General features: G+C 51.8%; 1 protein-coding gene and 1 long non-coding RNA gene across 2 annotated transcripts in view; one reads left to right on the forward strand and one right to left on the reverse strand.

Annotated features, from left to right (window-relative positions):
- The first annotated feature begins 9,719 nt into the window (after nucleotides 1-9,719).
- Nucleotides 9,720-10,636, forward strand: LOC116795356. The gene is made up of 3 exons (XR_004360026.1): nucleotides 9,720-9,941; nucleotides 10,053-10,249; nucleotides 10,571-10,636. It is a non-coding gene; the product is annotated as an uncharacterized LOC116795356 (long non-coding RNA).
- A 2,270-nt stretch (nucleotides 10,637-12,906) lies between these two features.
- Nucleotides 12,907-16,219, reverse strand: part of CEP250 (centrosomal protein 250) — a 29,646-nt gene continuing 26,333 nt past the window's right edge. Inside the window, 4 exon segments of the mRNA XM_032705290.1 lie at nucleotides 12,907-13,641; nucleotides 14,917-14,967; nucleotides 15,133-15,246; nucleotides 15,628-15,783. Coding sequence (XP_032561181.1) covers nucleotides 13,363-13,641; nucleotides 14,917-14,967; nucleotides 15,133-15,246; nucleotides 15,628-15,783 — 600 coding nt within the window. The 3' untranslated portion in view covers nucleotides 12,907-13,362.

Here is a 16,219-nt window from a genome sequence, read left to right on the forward strand (position 1 = left end):
AATAGTGGCACTAAAGTAAGGCCATTTGAGGAGGATGTAGGTGCATAGGGTGTTGTTAGAGCTTTGTGGCTGCTGGCTGAGAGAGCATTTTTCCACGGTTTACAAGGCACAGTGTCTCCGGCCATGTGTCCTGTAACCTGGCCCAGGCGAGCAGAGAAATCAGCTGTTCCTGTGTCAGTGACTCAGCTCTGCTCTCTAATGCCAAGCAGTTTGGCACAGCTTGGCTCCATCATTCCAAAACCACTCACTCCACGTTCCTTGTGGTCTCACACAACAGACTTCTCCAGTTAATCAGCTTCAGTGGCATCTGAGGTGGCCACAAAGACAATAAATCTCTGATGTCAGAACAAGGAATGCATTGTGAACGAGATCCTGGCCATGAGGGACAAGAAGAATCCCAACCTTCTCAACTATTTAGTTGTGAGTAGTTCTGGTCTTGTGATGTGAATGTTCATTTACACACCACAAGCCAAAAGTTGAAAACCCCTTTTGATCACTGACAGAAAATGGGGCTCTTTATTATTTCACTGCTCATCTCCACTGGGTGGGAGGAAGAAGTGTTGGCTCTGCATTAATTTTTCCAGGTGCACGTAGTTTGAAGGCTGTTTTGAAAAAACTGGCTCGGCCATATCTTACTAAATCAACAGCCTGTCAGTTCACTCCCTCCATGTTGTTGGTTTTGGGTTGTTGGGTTTTTTTTCATGTTGATCTTATTTTCTGTGTATTACGAGAACCGCTGATTTTGCCTGGACTCTTCCCAACTATTTTCCATTGCTGCGGATACCAGGAAGACTAAGTTCTTGTTTCCAGAAACACCGAATTTACCCATTTTAAATTTCCTTTCCTATTTCTGGATGTAGTTTACAGAAGGTTTTCCAAAGGGCTGACCAACTTCTGTCCTAAGTGGTGCACACCCTTGTCCCATGGAGGACGCTGTGAACGTTGTGTTGTCTTGTTCCTGGAATTACTGGTGGCATTGATGAGTTAAGATGGTGAACCGCTGATGGGATGTGTCCTGGTTCCATCTTTATCTCTCCTGTTACTAAACTGCATCTTTCCCTTGTTTGCCATCCAAGGCATCTCCTTTTTCATGGATGTTCCTTTCTCATTTAGAGAAATGGCCTAGAGCACGGCCTAGAAGGAATGTCTCTCCATTTTATCGTGCCTTCATTTACAAGTGACCTGGTAACAAAACCCTACTGTGGTCTTTTCCATAAGGTAATTTAGCTGTGCACACTGATCTCCAGGCCATTGTTTCCTTCTTTGAGCTCCCTAGTCCAGGGAGGAACTGTGGATAGTTATGGAATATAAGGCCGGAGGCACTTTAGAGGATGTTGTTTGAGACATCAAGATGGGATGGCAGCTGTCAGTCGAGGGGTAAGAGTTTCCTCTGGTTCTTCCAACAGCTTGAACAGGGTGGTCCTGGTAAACAGGTGGTAAGAACAAAACCAAAAAAAATCTAATGTGCCTTGAGTTAGCAAAGTGCTGCTCTGATGGTGTTGGAGCAGCAGCTGTTCCTCTCGACCATACGGTGTTCTGCCATTACTCACCATTCCCCCAGAAAGGAAGTCTCTTGGAGTCATTTCCTTTCTTGTGTGATGAACTCAGGTCATTAATTTTGACCCTCGCGTATCTTTTTTCTCCATCAGTGCCTGCAAGCCCTGGATTTCCTTCATTCCAACCAGGTGATCAACAGGGACATCAAAAGCTCCAACATCCTCAAGTGGCCAGTTCCATCTTTCCTTGGCTATAGCCCTGAGAAAACAGAGCACGACTACTTCTCCCAGCTCAATTCAACACGGCATTCTCAGACCAAGAATGGGTTATCCTTGTGCTTGGTTTCATCATTCCAGCTGCTTTAACAGTATTTGTTTTTCTCCTCAGCTGATTTTGACCTCTGTGCTCAGCTCAGCCCTGAGCAGGATAAATGGAGCTCAGTGGTTGGCACAGCTCACTGGATGGCACTAGAAGGTGTGACCAGTTGTGCTTATGGCCCCAGGGGGAACAGCTGGTCCCTTAGGATCAAGGCAGTGGAGGAGGTGGAAGGAGAACCTCCTTACTTTAAGCAAACTCCAGCCATGTTAAGAGGCAAATTTCCATGTGTTTGCATAGGCCTGTGTGCACAGAGGGACTGTGCCTTGGGATGAGCAGTTGGATGTTTTGGCGTATCACAGAAGGGAATTCCCAGAGGACTCAAACCTTAACACATTCTCAGGCAATACTTTGCTTTTGGTTTTAGGTTTTTCCAGCTCATGTTTCTGTGAAGATGAGCCTGAAAACATGAAACAAGTGTATCAGATCTAATGTTATTTTTCCAAGAAACCCCAAACCCACAACCAAACCCAACATGTTTTCTAAAACAGTGGTTTTGCAAGATGAACTACCCCTCTGTTCTTTTCACTAGGAAACTTGCCTAAAACATAAAGATTATCCTTTTAAGTCCACGCAGTCCAACATATTTCTTTTTCAGCAACCCAACTGCTCAAAGCTCCTGTTTCTTACCTGGCAGTTTCTGGGATGGGGACATCATTAATGCATTTCCTTGAGTGTCAGTGTGAAGTGCTAAGGCCTGAAATAGGCCAGAATTGACTTACAGATGAATCCTGTACTGTTCCTACTTAATATAAAAAAATGAGCAAGCCTTAGCTATATAGATTAGTTAGATTGCTTGTGCTAAGTACGAGCCTCTTATAAATATTAGCTGAACTGCATTATTATGACAAACCCCCGGCCTGCCCTGCGCCTGCTTTGGGCCACACAAGCCCCGTGGCAGCGCCTGGGGCCCGGCTCCCATCCCCAGCCGGGCTCAGGCCTGGCACCAGAGTCCCGCTGTGCCCAGCGTGGGCCAGGCTGGGGGCACAGGGAACGCCCAGCAGGGCCCGACTGCACTGACCGTGCCCTTGCTTTTCTTGCAGGACTGACGGACACGCCGGCCATGGAGTGGCACTTTGTACATATGTTCTCTACGTTGTATATATGTATATTTTATATTTCTATACTCCATGTGTTAGAAAGTTTACTACATGTGTTAGAAAGTTTACACTGTTTACAAGATTTACAATTAAACAAGTGTTCTTAAAAAATAATAAAAAGGGGGGATTCGTGGGGATTAAAGCCTAGAAAAAACCCCGTACCTTTGCAGAGAATGGAGCGTCTCATTACAGGGGTGAGCTGTAACTCTGAAAACTGCCCTTTCAACTGGTGTTCCAACTGCCATTGCCGTTTCAGCTGCTGTGACAACTGGCAGCCAGTCAGATGCTGCGGTCACAGTTTTTACCTTATAAGGTATGTCTGTCTGTTAGTGTTGAGTTATAAAAGGAAGGCTGTGATCCCAAGAAACTTGTCTCAGCTTCACACCCCTGAGTCAGTGCCTCAATATGCCACAGCAAACTGAAAAAAATGAACCAAACAAAAAAGCCATCCAGGGAAAAAAGCTAAATATTTTGCAAAGACATCAAAAAAGACAGGTGAGGGATCTGGGGAGACACACAGATCCACATGTTCTCTGCATAGTCCATTGGAGATCTTACAAAAGACTGTGTAAAAAATTAGAACAGCAGAGGAGAATGACTTGCAGGATTTGATGGTGCCCAGGAAGCCAAAGAGCATCCTTAGGTGGGGGCTCCCCTCTGGAGTTTCTTGGCTTAACAAATAAACTGCCAGCCAACACTGGGGGTGGAGGGGAGGCTCTGAATCCCCGGGGCCTCCGGGCTCTACCGGTTGCGGTGGCGAGTCCGGAGATGCTGAGTCCCAGCAGAGCCGCTGCACAGAACCACGATGGACACACGGACACGAGGACACACAGCCCTGTGCAGGAGGGCTCCTTTGGCATTGCCTTACTGTCTTCTGCCCTGAAATGTCCCCAACACACCTCCTCCCGCACAGCTTACCAAAATCCATGGGGCATTAAGCCAGCCCGGGGCACTCCTTGCGCCTGCTGCTTCCAGGAAGAGCCAGAGCCTGGACCTGCAGGGTGAGGCCCATTCCAGGCCCCTGTGCCCACACAAGAGCCTGCACATGCTGCAGACACCCAAAGGCCAAACTGAACTTGTGTGCCTGCCTTCTCTCTCCCCAACTTCAAGACCAAATCTGGCTTCTCCCAGGGATGGGGATTTTGTGGAATTCAGGCAAAGCTGTGGCACAGGCCACAGGCACAGTCCACCCCTTGGAAGGGCTGCCAAGGGACAGGGTGTCCCTGGCAGTGCCAATGGGGAGATGGCAGCCACACATCCCAAAAGGCTGCACACATGGAGGTGCACTCATGGAGGTGCACACATGGAGGTGCACATGGAGGTGCACACTCAGAACATGGAGGTTTGGGGAGTCCCTACCCAAAAACAGAAACCTGTAAGGAAGGGAGGGGGGAGAAAAGGCTCCAACTCTCCACATGGTTTTGAAAAAAAAAATTAATCCCGTGGCTGCTGTTCAAACCAGCAGGATCTCTCCATACAGCTGAAGAGCCTGTTCAAGCTGATTTTGAAGGTTTTACTCTTTAAAGGAGTCGTCACCAATCAGCCAAGTCCTTGTTTCGTAACCAAGTGGCCGGGGAGCTGTGGCAGTGAGCAGGAGGCAGCCGTGTGCCTGAAGCCTGCTCCAGTGGAGATTTGTAAGGAGGGCTTTAGCCATCCCGGTGTCCACACTTGGCCCCCACCCAGCTTTGCTGGGACACTGGTGCTACTGCAGGGACTGGGGAGAGGCAGGTTGAGTGTGCTGCCTGTGAGGAGGCTGTGCTGGAGGGAGAGCCCATCCCACAAGCAGCGGGGAGGCCCAGAAAGCCCAGCCTTGTGGGGCCGGCAGTGAGGTGTGCTGCCTGCTGGTCCTGGCCTTGGCCAGGTCCATGTGCACAGCAGGGTCCCTGTGTCACTGCCAGCCTCGCGGGGGCCAGTGCCCTGTGCATGGGCAGAGTCCCAGGTGTCCCAGCAGGCAGAGGCTGGGAAGAACCGATGGATACAGCGGGGAGTCCCCGGGGCGCGACCACAACCCCTGCTGGGCACGGGTGGGTGCGGCTGGAATCCCACTGGGATGCAGATGCATCCCTGGTGGGCTTGGAGGGTGTTGGCCTCATGCAGAGGAGGCCACAAAGACAGTCAGAGGGCTGGAGCCCCTGTGTTGTGTGGCAAGGCTGAGAGAGTTGGGGTTGCTGAGGTGGGAGAAGAGAAGGCCCCGGGGAGGCCTCAGTGCGACCGAGCAGGAGCTGAAGGGGCCCAGAGGAAAGCTGGGACAGAGTGTTCAGCAGGGCCTGCGGGGAGAGGACAAGGGGGGATGGCTTTACACTGAAGGAGAGGACTCAGCTTTGATTTGCTTTAGGAAGATGTTTTAATGCACTGCGGGTGTTGAAGCCCTGGCAGGGGCTGTTCAGAGAGGCTGTGGATGCCCAATCCCTGGGAATGTTCAAGGCCTGCTTGGGCAGAGCCCTGAGCAACCTGGTGTGGTGGAAGATTGTTCAAGCTTGAAGAAGATGATTTTTAGAGTCCCTTCCAAGTCAAACCAGTCCAGGATTCCATCATTCTACAGTCTCCATCCCCCACTGCTGAGTGGCCCTGGACCTCCTGTGACATCACAGCTGCCAGAGCTGTGCCCGTGTTCCATGTGGAACTGCCAGGGCCCATCGATGAGCACACATTCCATGGAGGTGGGCACCCCATGACTACCTGGGATGGCATCCCCTGTAGGGATGGTGTGTGACAGAGACTCCTCTCTGAGGTTGTGCTCCCTGCTGCAGGGTGTCAGAGACACCGAGGAAGCCATGGATGTGGACATGGATGGTGATGGTGAAGAGAGTATGGAAGTGGACCTGGAAGAGTATGTGGAGGAGATGGAGGTGGACATGCAAGAGGAAGAAGAGATGGACGTGGAAGAGGAAGGCGAAAAGGAGGAGGCCATGGTGCTGGGATGAGGAGAGTCCCCCATCAGCAGCAGGTCAGGCCCGTCCTGGCCATGCCCTGCCCCGGGGACAGCGGGTCACCTGCCGCCAGGCTGGGGCTGGGCTGGGTGGCCCCGCTCAGGGACACGGTGCCCCGTGCCCTGGATTGCGGCGGCACAACCCCCAGCCCCGGCCTACCCTGCGCCTGCTTTGGGCCACACAAGCCCCGTGGCAGCGCCTGGGGCCCGGCTCCCATCCCCAGCCGGGCTCAGGCCTGGCACCAGAGTCCCGCTGTGCCCAGCGTGGGCCAGGCTGGGGGCACAGGGAACGCCCAGCAGGGCCCGACTGCACTGACCGTGCCCTTGCTTTTCTTGCAGGACTGACGGACACACTGACCATGGAATCGGCCATGGTGTATATATGTTCTCCATGTTGTTTCGTGGTTTTTTGTACATATGTTTTATATTTTTATATTTTAAGAAAATATTTGATTTTACGGAGAAGATCGTTGTTTTGTCAAGAAGATAGTTTTATTAAGAAATAGGTTTTTTATAAAAAGATAGTTTTTTAAGTAAGAAGATAGTTTTTATAAGATAGTTTTTTATTCAGAAGATAGCAGTTTTTACTAAGAAGATAGTTGTTTTAAGAAGATAGAAGACTTTTTTTTATTAAGAAGATTGTTGTTTCTATAAAGAAAACAGTTGTTTTTATAGAGAAGATTGTTGTTTTTATAGAGAAGATTTTTGTTTTTACTAAGAAGATTTTTGTTTTTATGAAGATTCTTATACTGAAAATATATTCTGTATCGATGTTTAATGTGCTGCTGTTGTGTTGTCCTTGTGTAACTGCGTTGTCTGGGGGTGCTGGCACGGCCCCCCCGGGCTGGGGGTAGCTGTGCCCAGAGGGGTCCCCCTTGGGGAGGTGGCGGCCCTGGGCACTGCTGGTGTTGCTGGGCTGGGGCAGAGCGGTGTCCCCAAGAGCAAAGCTGTCCCCAGCACACAGGGGGGTCTGACAGGAGCGGCCCCTGCAGCGCTGCCCCAGAGCAGGCAGGAAAGCTCCTGCTGCCCTTCCTGCTGCAGCCAAAGGGACTGGTGGGGCGAGAGCCGGGATCGGGCCGCAGGGAGGCCAAATGCCAAGGGATGCCCTGAAGGCCATGGCAGCCTTGGGAATGGCTGGAGGCAGGATGTGGGGAGAAGGTTTTGGAGCTGGAGGGGCTGATGTTTAAGGCTTTCAACCTCCAGAAGCTCCAGTTTTTCTTCGCACCCTGTATTGCATTGCCCTGGGCTGTTGAAGAGCCCAAAGGCCAGCGAGGGATCGTTGCCCTGCCCGGATTCCTGCTGCTGGCAGCGGGCACGGGCCCATGTGAATCCGAAAAATTGTTCTGAAAGACTACTCAGAGACTTTTTTTATCTTTAAGCAGCAAGGTATTTGTTTATTCAACGTTGAGAGCAAGCCAGCTTGCGCTGGACAAACTTGCTCGAAGGCTTCACCCAAAATCAGCAGTTTTTATACAATTTTCGTATATGATTAAATGCATATTCAAGTGATTACAACATCTATCTATACATATTAATAACAGACAGAGTATAGGTGGAGCTCAGGTGGGGCTTGGGGTGGTGCTTCTCTTGGCCCTCAATCTTGGGGGTAGTTCCATTCTTCCTCCATGGGTCTGGGGGCTTAATCTCATCTTCCTCAACCTGACCTCTCTGCTTTTCCATTTTTCTCGACCCGCTCACTGAAGCTTGGAAAAAGCCTTGGCTCCCGGCCTGTTTCTTCTATTCAAATGCCTACCTTATCCTACTGCATCTTAATTTATTACCTCTAGGCCTATTACATGTTCTTTTACAATTCTTTTAAGTTTTGGTCCCATAAGTAGAACGGAACAAGCACAGATCGTTTGGGATGTTAGTAGCTTGTTAACAGGCCCAAATTTCTTAGTTAATTCTTTTGGGCCTGGTGTCCTGTTTCATATGTCGCCCGCTCGAGGGGACACATGGGGTGGGCAGTGCAGGCTGTGTTGGGGAGGGACCGGGGGGCCTTTGGCGTGAGGGTGCTGGTTCTGGGGTGCCAAGGGCCCCATGGGTGCAGGGTCCTAGAGGGGGTGCAGGGTGTGGGAGCCGTGGGTGCTGCAGAGAGTGCTGGGGGATGCGATGCTGGGAGGGGCAGGGCTGGGGGATGCAGGGCTGTGGGAGCAGGGAATGGGCAAGGGGGAGTTGCTGGACACTCATGAACCTCAGCCCAGCCCCGTTCTTATTAGAAAAGAAGAAGAAAAAGTAGAAAGTTGTAAAGAAAGGGAAAAAAGTGTTTATTGGTGTATCAAGAATTCAGGGGGAAAAATGATCCAATTGTGCTCAGGTCCTTTGCAAGGATCAAAGGAGAGGGACTGTAAACCCAGGTTCTTATGAGGTGTGGAGACCCTGTGTTTCCTGACAGCCCAGTGCTGGGGACAGCAGCCCCGTGGGCTGCCAGGGCGGGCCGTGGTGGGGAAGGGTGGATTGGAGCTGTGCTGCCGGGGCTGCTGCGGCATCGTGGGGCTCAAGGTGACCCGCTGCACTTCTTGTCTCCTGTTCCTTTTCCTGCCAGGGCTGAAGGGTCTCCCCGCCATCGCTGCTCTCCCGGGCAAGGCATCCCAGGGGTTTAATGCAGGCTGAGTGAGAAACCTCACTGTCTTTCTGCAGAGTCATAAACTAATGAAGGAAAGCTGAGCTCCTGGTAGAAGTCCTGAGTTGGATCACTTTAGATTTCAGGCTTTAGTTTTTATCAGGGTTTAATTTTGAATCAAGTTCCCTGAGTTTTAGCAGATACATCAAGTTTTAACTTTTCTCAGAAAGGAGCTGTTCAAGGTGGAAGGTCAATGCTCTGATCATGGCTGGGTGCATGTGAGGATGGTGGGACTGAGCTGCTGAGGGTTCCCTTGGGGACATGAGCACGTGTGATGTGGTGATTGGGGTTGTGTGGGTGGTTTTTCACCAGCACAGCTGAGCTCTGTGCCTGGGCTGGGCATCCCTGAGCTGCGCAGAGATCCCGGGGGCGTCTCACTGGATCCCCTGGCTTGGACAAGCTGCTCTAGTTCTACAGCCTGGTTTGGTGTGAGTGTCCTGAAGAAGGATCCTGCTGGGAGGAGAAGGGTTGATGGGAAAAGAAGTTTCAATGAAGCCTTTCTGGGTTTGGTGTGAATGTTGGAAAGATCTGCTGAACATTCCTTGCTCCCCTGGAAAAGTCAAAAGAGGCTTTTGAGCATGGAGCTGAGAATGAGCCAAGTGGCCAGAGAAGTGGATGTTGCCCAGAAGTGGACATTGCCCATCAAGGCAGGACAGGAGATGCTGTGAGGGCTGGAGCCCCTGTGCTGTGTGGAGAGACTGAGAGAGTTGGGGTTGCTGAGGTGGGAGAAGAGAAGGCCCCGGGGAGGTCTCACTGCGGCCGGGCAGGAACTGAAGGGGCCCAGAGGAAAGCTGGGACAGAGTGTTCAGCAGGGCCTGCGGGGAGAGGACAAGGGGGGATGGCTTTACACTGAAGGAGAGGACTCAGCTTTGATTTGCTTTAGGAAGATGTTTTATTGCTCTGAGGGTGTTGAAGCCCTGGCAGGGGCTGTTCAGAGAGGCTGTGGATGCCCAATCCCTGGGAATGTTCAAGGCCTGCTTGGGCAGAGCCCTGAGCAACCTGGTGTGGTGGAAGATTGTTCAAGCTTGAAGAAGATGATTTTTAGGGTCCCTTCCAAGCCAAACCATTCAAGAATTCCATCATTCCACGATCCCCATCCGCCACTGCAGAGTGGCCCTGGACCTCCTGTGACATCACAGCTGCCAGAGCTGTGCCCGTGTTCCATGTGGAACTGCCAGAGCCCGGCGACGAGCACAACGCAGCCATTCCCCTGCTGCCAGCGAACCGTCAGCAGCTCGCAGCGAACCCCTGTCACCTACTGCCACACCACCCTTCACCCTGGTCCAAGACCACCTTTCCCCCTGCTCCCAGCTCCCGATCCTTACCAGCTCCCTGATAGTCCGTCAGTCCAGAACTCTCCCTGCTGACTGGATTTCAGCATCGATCCTGCAGGATGTGCAGCCTTGTCCCAGTGAAGGTAGAGTGCCATTCCATGGAGGTGGGCACCCCATGACTACCTGGGATGGCATCCCCTGTAGGGATGGTGTGTGACAGAGACTCCTCTCTGAGGTTGTGCTCCCTGCTGCAGGGTGTCAGAGACACCGAGGAAGCCATGGATGTGGACATGGATGGTGATGGTGAAGAGAGTATGGAAGTGGACCTGGAAGAGTATGTGGAGGAGATGGAGGTGGACATGCAAGAGGAAGAAGAGATGGACGTGGAAGAGGAAGGCGAAAAGGAGGAGGCCATGGTGCTGGGATGAGGAGAGTCCCCCATCAGCAGCAGGTCAGGCCCGTCCTGGCCATGCCCTGCCCCGGGGACAGCGGGTCACCTGCCGCCAGGCTGGGGCTGGGCTGGGTGGCCCCGCTCAGGGACACGGTGCCCCGTGCCCTGGATTGCGGCGGCACAACCCCCAGCCCCGGCCTACCCTGCGCCTGCTTTGGGCCACACAAGCCCCGTGGCAGCGCCTGGGGCCCGGCTCCCATCCCCAGCCGGGCTCAGGCCTGGCACCAGAGTCCCGCTGTGCCCAGCGTGGGCCAGGCTGGGGGCACAGGGAACGCCCAGCAGGGCCCGACTGCACTGACCATGCCCTTGCTTTTCTTGCAGGACTGACGGACACACTGACCATGGAATCGGCCATGGTGTATATATGTTCTCCATGTTGTTTCGTGGTTTTTTGTACATATGTTTTATATTTTTATATTTTAAGAAAATATTTGATTTTACTGAGAAGATCGTTGTTTTGTCAAGAAGATAGTTTTATTAAGAAATAGGTTTTTTATAAAAGATAGTTTTTTAAGTAAGAAGATAGTTTTTATAAGATAGTTTTTTATTCAGAAGATAGCAGTTTTTACTAAGAAGATAGTTGTTTTAAGAAGATAGAAGACTTTTTTTATTAAGAAGATTGTTGTTTCTATAAAGAAAACAGTTGTTTTTATAGAGAAGATTGTTGTTTTTATAGAGAAGATTTTTGTTTTTACTAAGAAGATTTTTGTTTTTATGAAGATTCTTATACTGAAAATATATTCTGTATCGATGTTTAATGTGCTGCTGTTGTGTTGTCCTTGTGTAACTGCGTTGTCTGGGGGTGCTGGCACGGCCCCCCCGGGCTGGGGGTAGCTGTGCCCAGAGGGGTCCCCCTTGGGGAGGTGGCGGCCCTGGGCACTGCTGGTGTTGCTGGGCTGGGGCAGAGCGGTGTCCCCAAGAGCAAAGCTGTCCCCAGCACACAGGGGAGTCTGACATGAGTGGCCCCTGCAGCGCTGCCCTCAAAGGAGGCACGAATCCCGACCTCAGTGCCTGGCATGGTTATGGAGCAGATCATCCTGAGTGCAATCACAGGGCATCCACAGGACCAACAGGGGATCAGCCCCAGCCAGCATGGATTTAGGAGGGGCGGGTCCTGCCTGATCAGCCTGATCTCCTGGCGGATGAGGGAAGGCTGTGGATGTGTCTACCTGGACTTCAGCAAAGCCTTGGACACCGTCTCCCATGGCACATTCCTGGAAAAGCTGCAGCTATGGCTTGGACAGGGGCACCCTGTGCTGGGTTAAGAACTGGCTGGATGGTCCGGGCCAGAGAGTGGTGGGAATGGAGCTGCATCCAGCTGGGATCTGGTCACCAGTGGTGTCCCCCAAGGAATCAGTGCTGGGTCAAGTTCTATTTAATATCTTAATTGATGATCTGGATGAGGGGATTGAGTCCCCCATTAGCAATTTTGCAGATGACACCAAGTTGGGCAGTAGTGTCGATCTGCTGGAAGGCAGGAGGGCTTTGCTGAAGGACTTGGACAGGCTGGAGAGTTGAGCTGATTCCAACGGGATGAGGTTCAACCAGGCCAAGTTTGGTCACAACCCCCTGCAGCCCCACGGGCTGGGGACAGAGTGGCTGGAGAGCAGCCAGGCAGGAAGGGAGGTGGGAGTGTGGATTGACAGGAAGCTGAACAGGAGCCAGAGTGTGCCCAGGTGGCCATGAAGGCCAATGGATCCTGGCCTGGATCAGGAACAGTGTGGCAGCAGGACCAAGGAAGCGATTCTGCCTCTGTACTTGGCACTGTGAGGGGCCATGAGGAGCTGTGAGGGGCTGTGAAGGGTTGTGAGCAGTCGTGAGAGGCCATGAGGGGCTTTGAGGCACTGTGAGGGGCCAGGAGGGAACTTGAGGGGAATGAGGGGCTGTGAGAGGACATGAAGCATAGGGGAAGTGAGGGGCTATGAGAGGCAGTGAGGGGCCACAGCCCTGGCAGGAGGAAGATCCCTCAGTGTTCCTGTATCAAAGCAAGGCTGTCATACACTGAGAGTCTTCCTTGACTGAAGTGGCTGAATTAATAGGATTTTGAGACAGAAAGCAGAAAAAGCTAAGCGTGAGGGCAGGTCCCAGGAACCTGCTCTGCTGGTGGAGAGCAGCTCTCCCTGTCCAGGACACCCTCCCCATCCTGGCCTGGGAGGGCTGGGTTGGGCTCTGAGGCCCTTTGGAGAGCAGCAGATCTGTGCCCCCGGCGGGCTGATGCAGAAAGCAGAGCGGCCCAGCAGAGTCCCAGTGCTTTGGAGGGAAAAATGGAAAGGGATTGGGAGAAAGGAGAAGGGTGAAAAAAAAGCCATGAAGGGGGGCAGAAAGGCCCAGAAAAAAGAGGGGAGGAAAAGGGGGCAGGGGAAAGAGGGTGCGCAAAAAGGGGAGAAAGGGGAGGGGAAGGGGGAAAGAGAGGGAGAAAAGGGGAGGGAAAAGACAGGGAATAAAAGGGGGGTAAAAAAGGGAAGGGAGAAAGGGGGTTGGTAAAGGGAGGGAAAAGGGAACCCCCTCTCTCTTGCCCACCTTTGATCCCCATTGTGTTTTCTCCACCCCTTTCCTCAAATTTCCATTTCTCCTGGCAGGAAACAGCTCTGCCCTCAAGAGGGGAAATTGCACAACAGCCTCATTAGGCCAGGTAAAGACGTACAACCTTCTTCTAAAAAAAATTTTATTAGGAAAAATATTTAAGTGTCTGTCCTTAGGAGATGATTGGAAATACAAACATAACAAATGCTGTCATGCTACTTTAACTGTTTTTAGCACAACCTTTATGTCCTTTTATTTTATTAGAGCAGCTGCCCTTGGACAGAGGTCACCCAGAAGTCTTACTGTTCAGGGATTGTTTGTGTTTGGGCTTCCTTCTCCACACATCATTCTCTCTCCTTACCTATGTCTTCGTTCTCACATATTCACATTTTATCCCCAGAAATCATCTGCCTGAGATAACACTTCATAGATCCTAATCCTCAACGTAAGGTGAGGTTTGACAGCACCAGCTGACTGTGAGAGGAACAGGGGGAGCAGCCTTGCCCCGAGGAGTTCATCCCATTTCTCACATCCAAGAGCTCTTCGTCTTAGCAGAAATCCTTCCATTCAAATGGAGACCAGAGGTGCTGTTACCTCAGGTCACTTCTGGCAGGTTGGGCTGCTGGATGCACCCTCTGTCTCTCGGGGGACTGACAGTCCAGGGACATCAGTGCCAAGTTCAGAGACTGATCCAGCTTCTGAGTCTCTGCTTCCAGAACAGCAGCTCTGGGCTCCCTGAGCACAGCTGCTAAGGAGCAGGACAGCTCCTGGTGAAGGTCTGACAGCTCCTGGTTGGTCCTTGCACAGCTCTCAATGTAGTTCTGCCTGTGCTGTCGGTCTCGTGCCAGCTGTGACTGCAGGAGGGACACCTGAAAGAGGCACAAAGCTGAGCTCAAACAAGCCCAAGCTGCCAGGACCATCTGTAGCTCCACAGTACCAGCAGTTGGGACAGACACAGCCTCGACCAGCCCTGACAAACACTTGGACCTTGTGGAAGGGAAAGGAACAGGCTCCCAGAGTCCCCTGAACAGAGCTCAGCTTAACAACACATCAAGTTTCCTGCTGGCCAACCCTTCCCACGTACAACCCTCAGCCATCACAGGTCTATTAGAGTGTTCCAACAGGATTTACTAACCCAGCTCTGATTTTCAAATCTGGGCCATGAGCCGTCAGTTCCACAGGCTGTGCCTGAGCAGGAAGGCTGCTGCTTACCCAGGGTACTGGAGAATGCTCTGCTTGAGCACCTTGACAGCCAGCCCAGGGAAAGGGAGCAAATTCTCCCTCTCCCAAGCTTTAGAGCATCCCACACGTGAGCGCAGAAGAATGTGGTGAACAAAGCCCAGGGGCCTTACAGCAGTGCTGAAGCCTTGGAACTCCTCAAACTCTGCTCTTTCCTGACCCCACGGGGTTGTGCCTGCTGGGTTGGCTGGGGGCAGAGCTGCTCCCACCTCCTGCTCGGTTTGACCTCCTGCCGTGCAGTCAAAGGATGCAACAGGGTTCAGCAGCTGGAATGAACATTCTTACAGTGATAAACCAAACATCCTCAGAGTGCTGAGGTCTCTGACTCGGTCCCACAGCAGGGTGGTGATTAGCACAGCACAGCAAGAGGAGACTGAGGATGGCCTGAAGGCTCAGCTCTGGCACTGCCTCAGAGCCCTGGACCTCTCCACTGCTAACGGAGGCAAGGGAAAATGGGGACAGGTAACAAAAGGGAACATCATGCAACAGGCTACCCAGGGAATGGTGGAATCACCATCCCTGGAAGTGCTCAAAAACGTGTAATTGTGGTGCTCAGGGGCACAGTTTAGGTTTGGGATTGACAGTACAAGGCTAACAGCTGGACTAGATGATCTCATAAGGCTTTTCCAGCCTTAAGGATGTCATGATTCTATGATCTTGATATTTTCAGGTGAGTTCCAGTGTTCTGAATTTCCTACCACCCCTATCCCACCCTGCCTGACCTTTAGGCAAGCCAGAGACAAGACTGAGGTGAAGGATGTTGTTTGGTTGTTGCCAACAGGCGCAGGACTGACACTGCCTGGTGCACTCCCTGACAGCCAAACAAAACTCAGCTTGGAGCATCGTGCAAAGCTGTGCCCATCAGGGCCACAGCAGCTTTTGAGGAGAGTTTTCCTACTCCTCACCTGGTTCTGTAGCTCAGCTAACCGCTGACTGCAGTGAGCGTGAGACTCGTCCTGTGAAGAAAACACAAGATTCCATTTTAGTCTGCAGCTTGGTCAGGGCATGGTCTATACTTGACTACCATTAGGTCTCTCCTGGAGGGTTGCTGCCACTGGGATTTGCCCTTGTTCCTCTGTATGGCCAGAGCCTCCTCCCACCAGGGAAGATTCTGTTCTCACCTGTCTAGAGGTGGACACTTTGTGCTGGTCAGACTGGGAGAGAGACAATCCACAGGCATCTGGGAGCATCTGATCCCTAAAACATCTCTTCAGCCTCCTCCGCTCATGTTCCACCTGCACGTTGGATGGGAGAAAGGGTCACAGAAACCTGCCACCAAACAGGGAGCAAAAGGACCTCTGGACATCAAGGCAAGGAGATCTATGCTCAGAGACCCTTAATTGCACCAGAGAACAAAAAAGGACTCGATGTGGGCTATGGAAGAGAGGCAAGTGTGTGTCTGGGGACACTGGGGCAAGGGAGGTGGCACTGCAGTGAAGGTGCATTTGTGGAGGCCATGGGGTGCCAGAAGAGAGAGAAAATGCAAAGTGTGTGTCCACAGCAGGAAGAACGAGAGGGAAGGAAACAAGCAGAGGACTCCAAAGTGCTGCCTGGGGAAATGTGTCATGGTTCAGAGGACCATGAGGCTTTGCAGAGGCAACAAAAGCCCATTTTACCTGTTCAAGAGTCCTCCTGAGCTCAGCATTTTGTTGCTTCAGCTCCACCTTTTCATCTTCCAGCCTTGCAACTGTTTGCTGCAGACATTCCAGGCTCTGTGACATGAGTCTCTTCTCTGAGAGCCATGACAGCTGCTCCCCTTCTGCAACAGCCTGCTGGGCATTCAGAGAGGAGATTCCATGAGCTGGTGCCACATAAAGGTTAGAAGGCTGTTAGAACCAACATGTCAGGCAGAGTGACCACAACAGGAATGGACAGTGCTAAGGCCCTTCTCCTTCTGGTGCACAGCCCCAAGCAACACACCCTCTCTCTAGGGGCCCTCCTCCAAATCAGCTTGGAGAACTGAGTTGTTTGTTCTGGATGTGCTTTCTGCTAGTTTTGTTCAGTGTCCCCCATTCTGGTTTTGAGAGAGACTGGAAACATTCATTTCCTATTCAGCCACTTCATAGTTTTACAAAGGTCTGGAGTGTCTCCAGCCCCCTCTCTCAGCCATTTTGTGTCGCTTGTGAAGACTTGCACATTTACACCTTCCTGTTAGGGAAGTTATTTACCATCTTTGGTCATCCTCTTTGACTACCACTGTACATTCTC

Source organism: Chiroxiphia lanceolata, chromosome 17 (genome assembly GCF_009829145.1).
Source record: "Chiroxiphia lanceolata isolate bChiLan1 chromosome 17, bChiLan1.pri, whole genome shotgun sequence".
NCBI classification, from domain to species: Eukaryota; Metazoa; Chordata; class Aves; order Passeriformes; family Pipridae; genus Chiroxiphia; species Chiroxiphia lanceolata.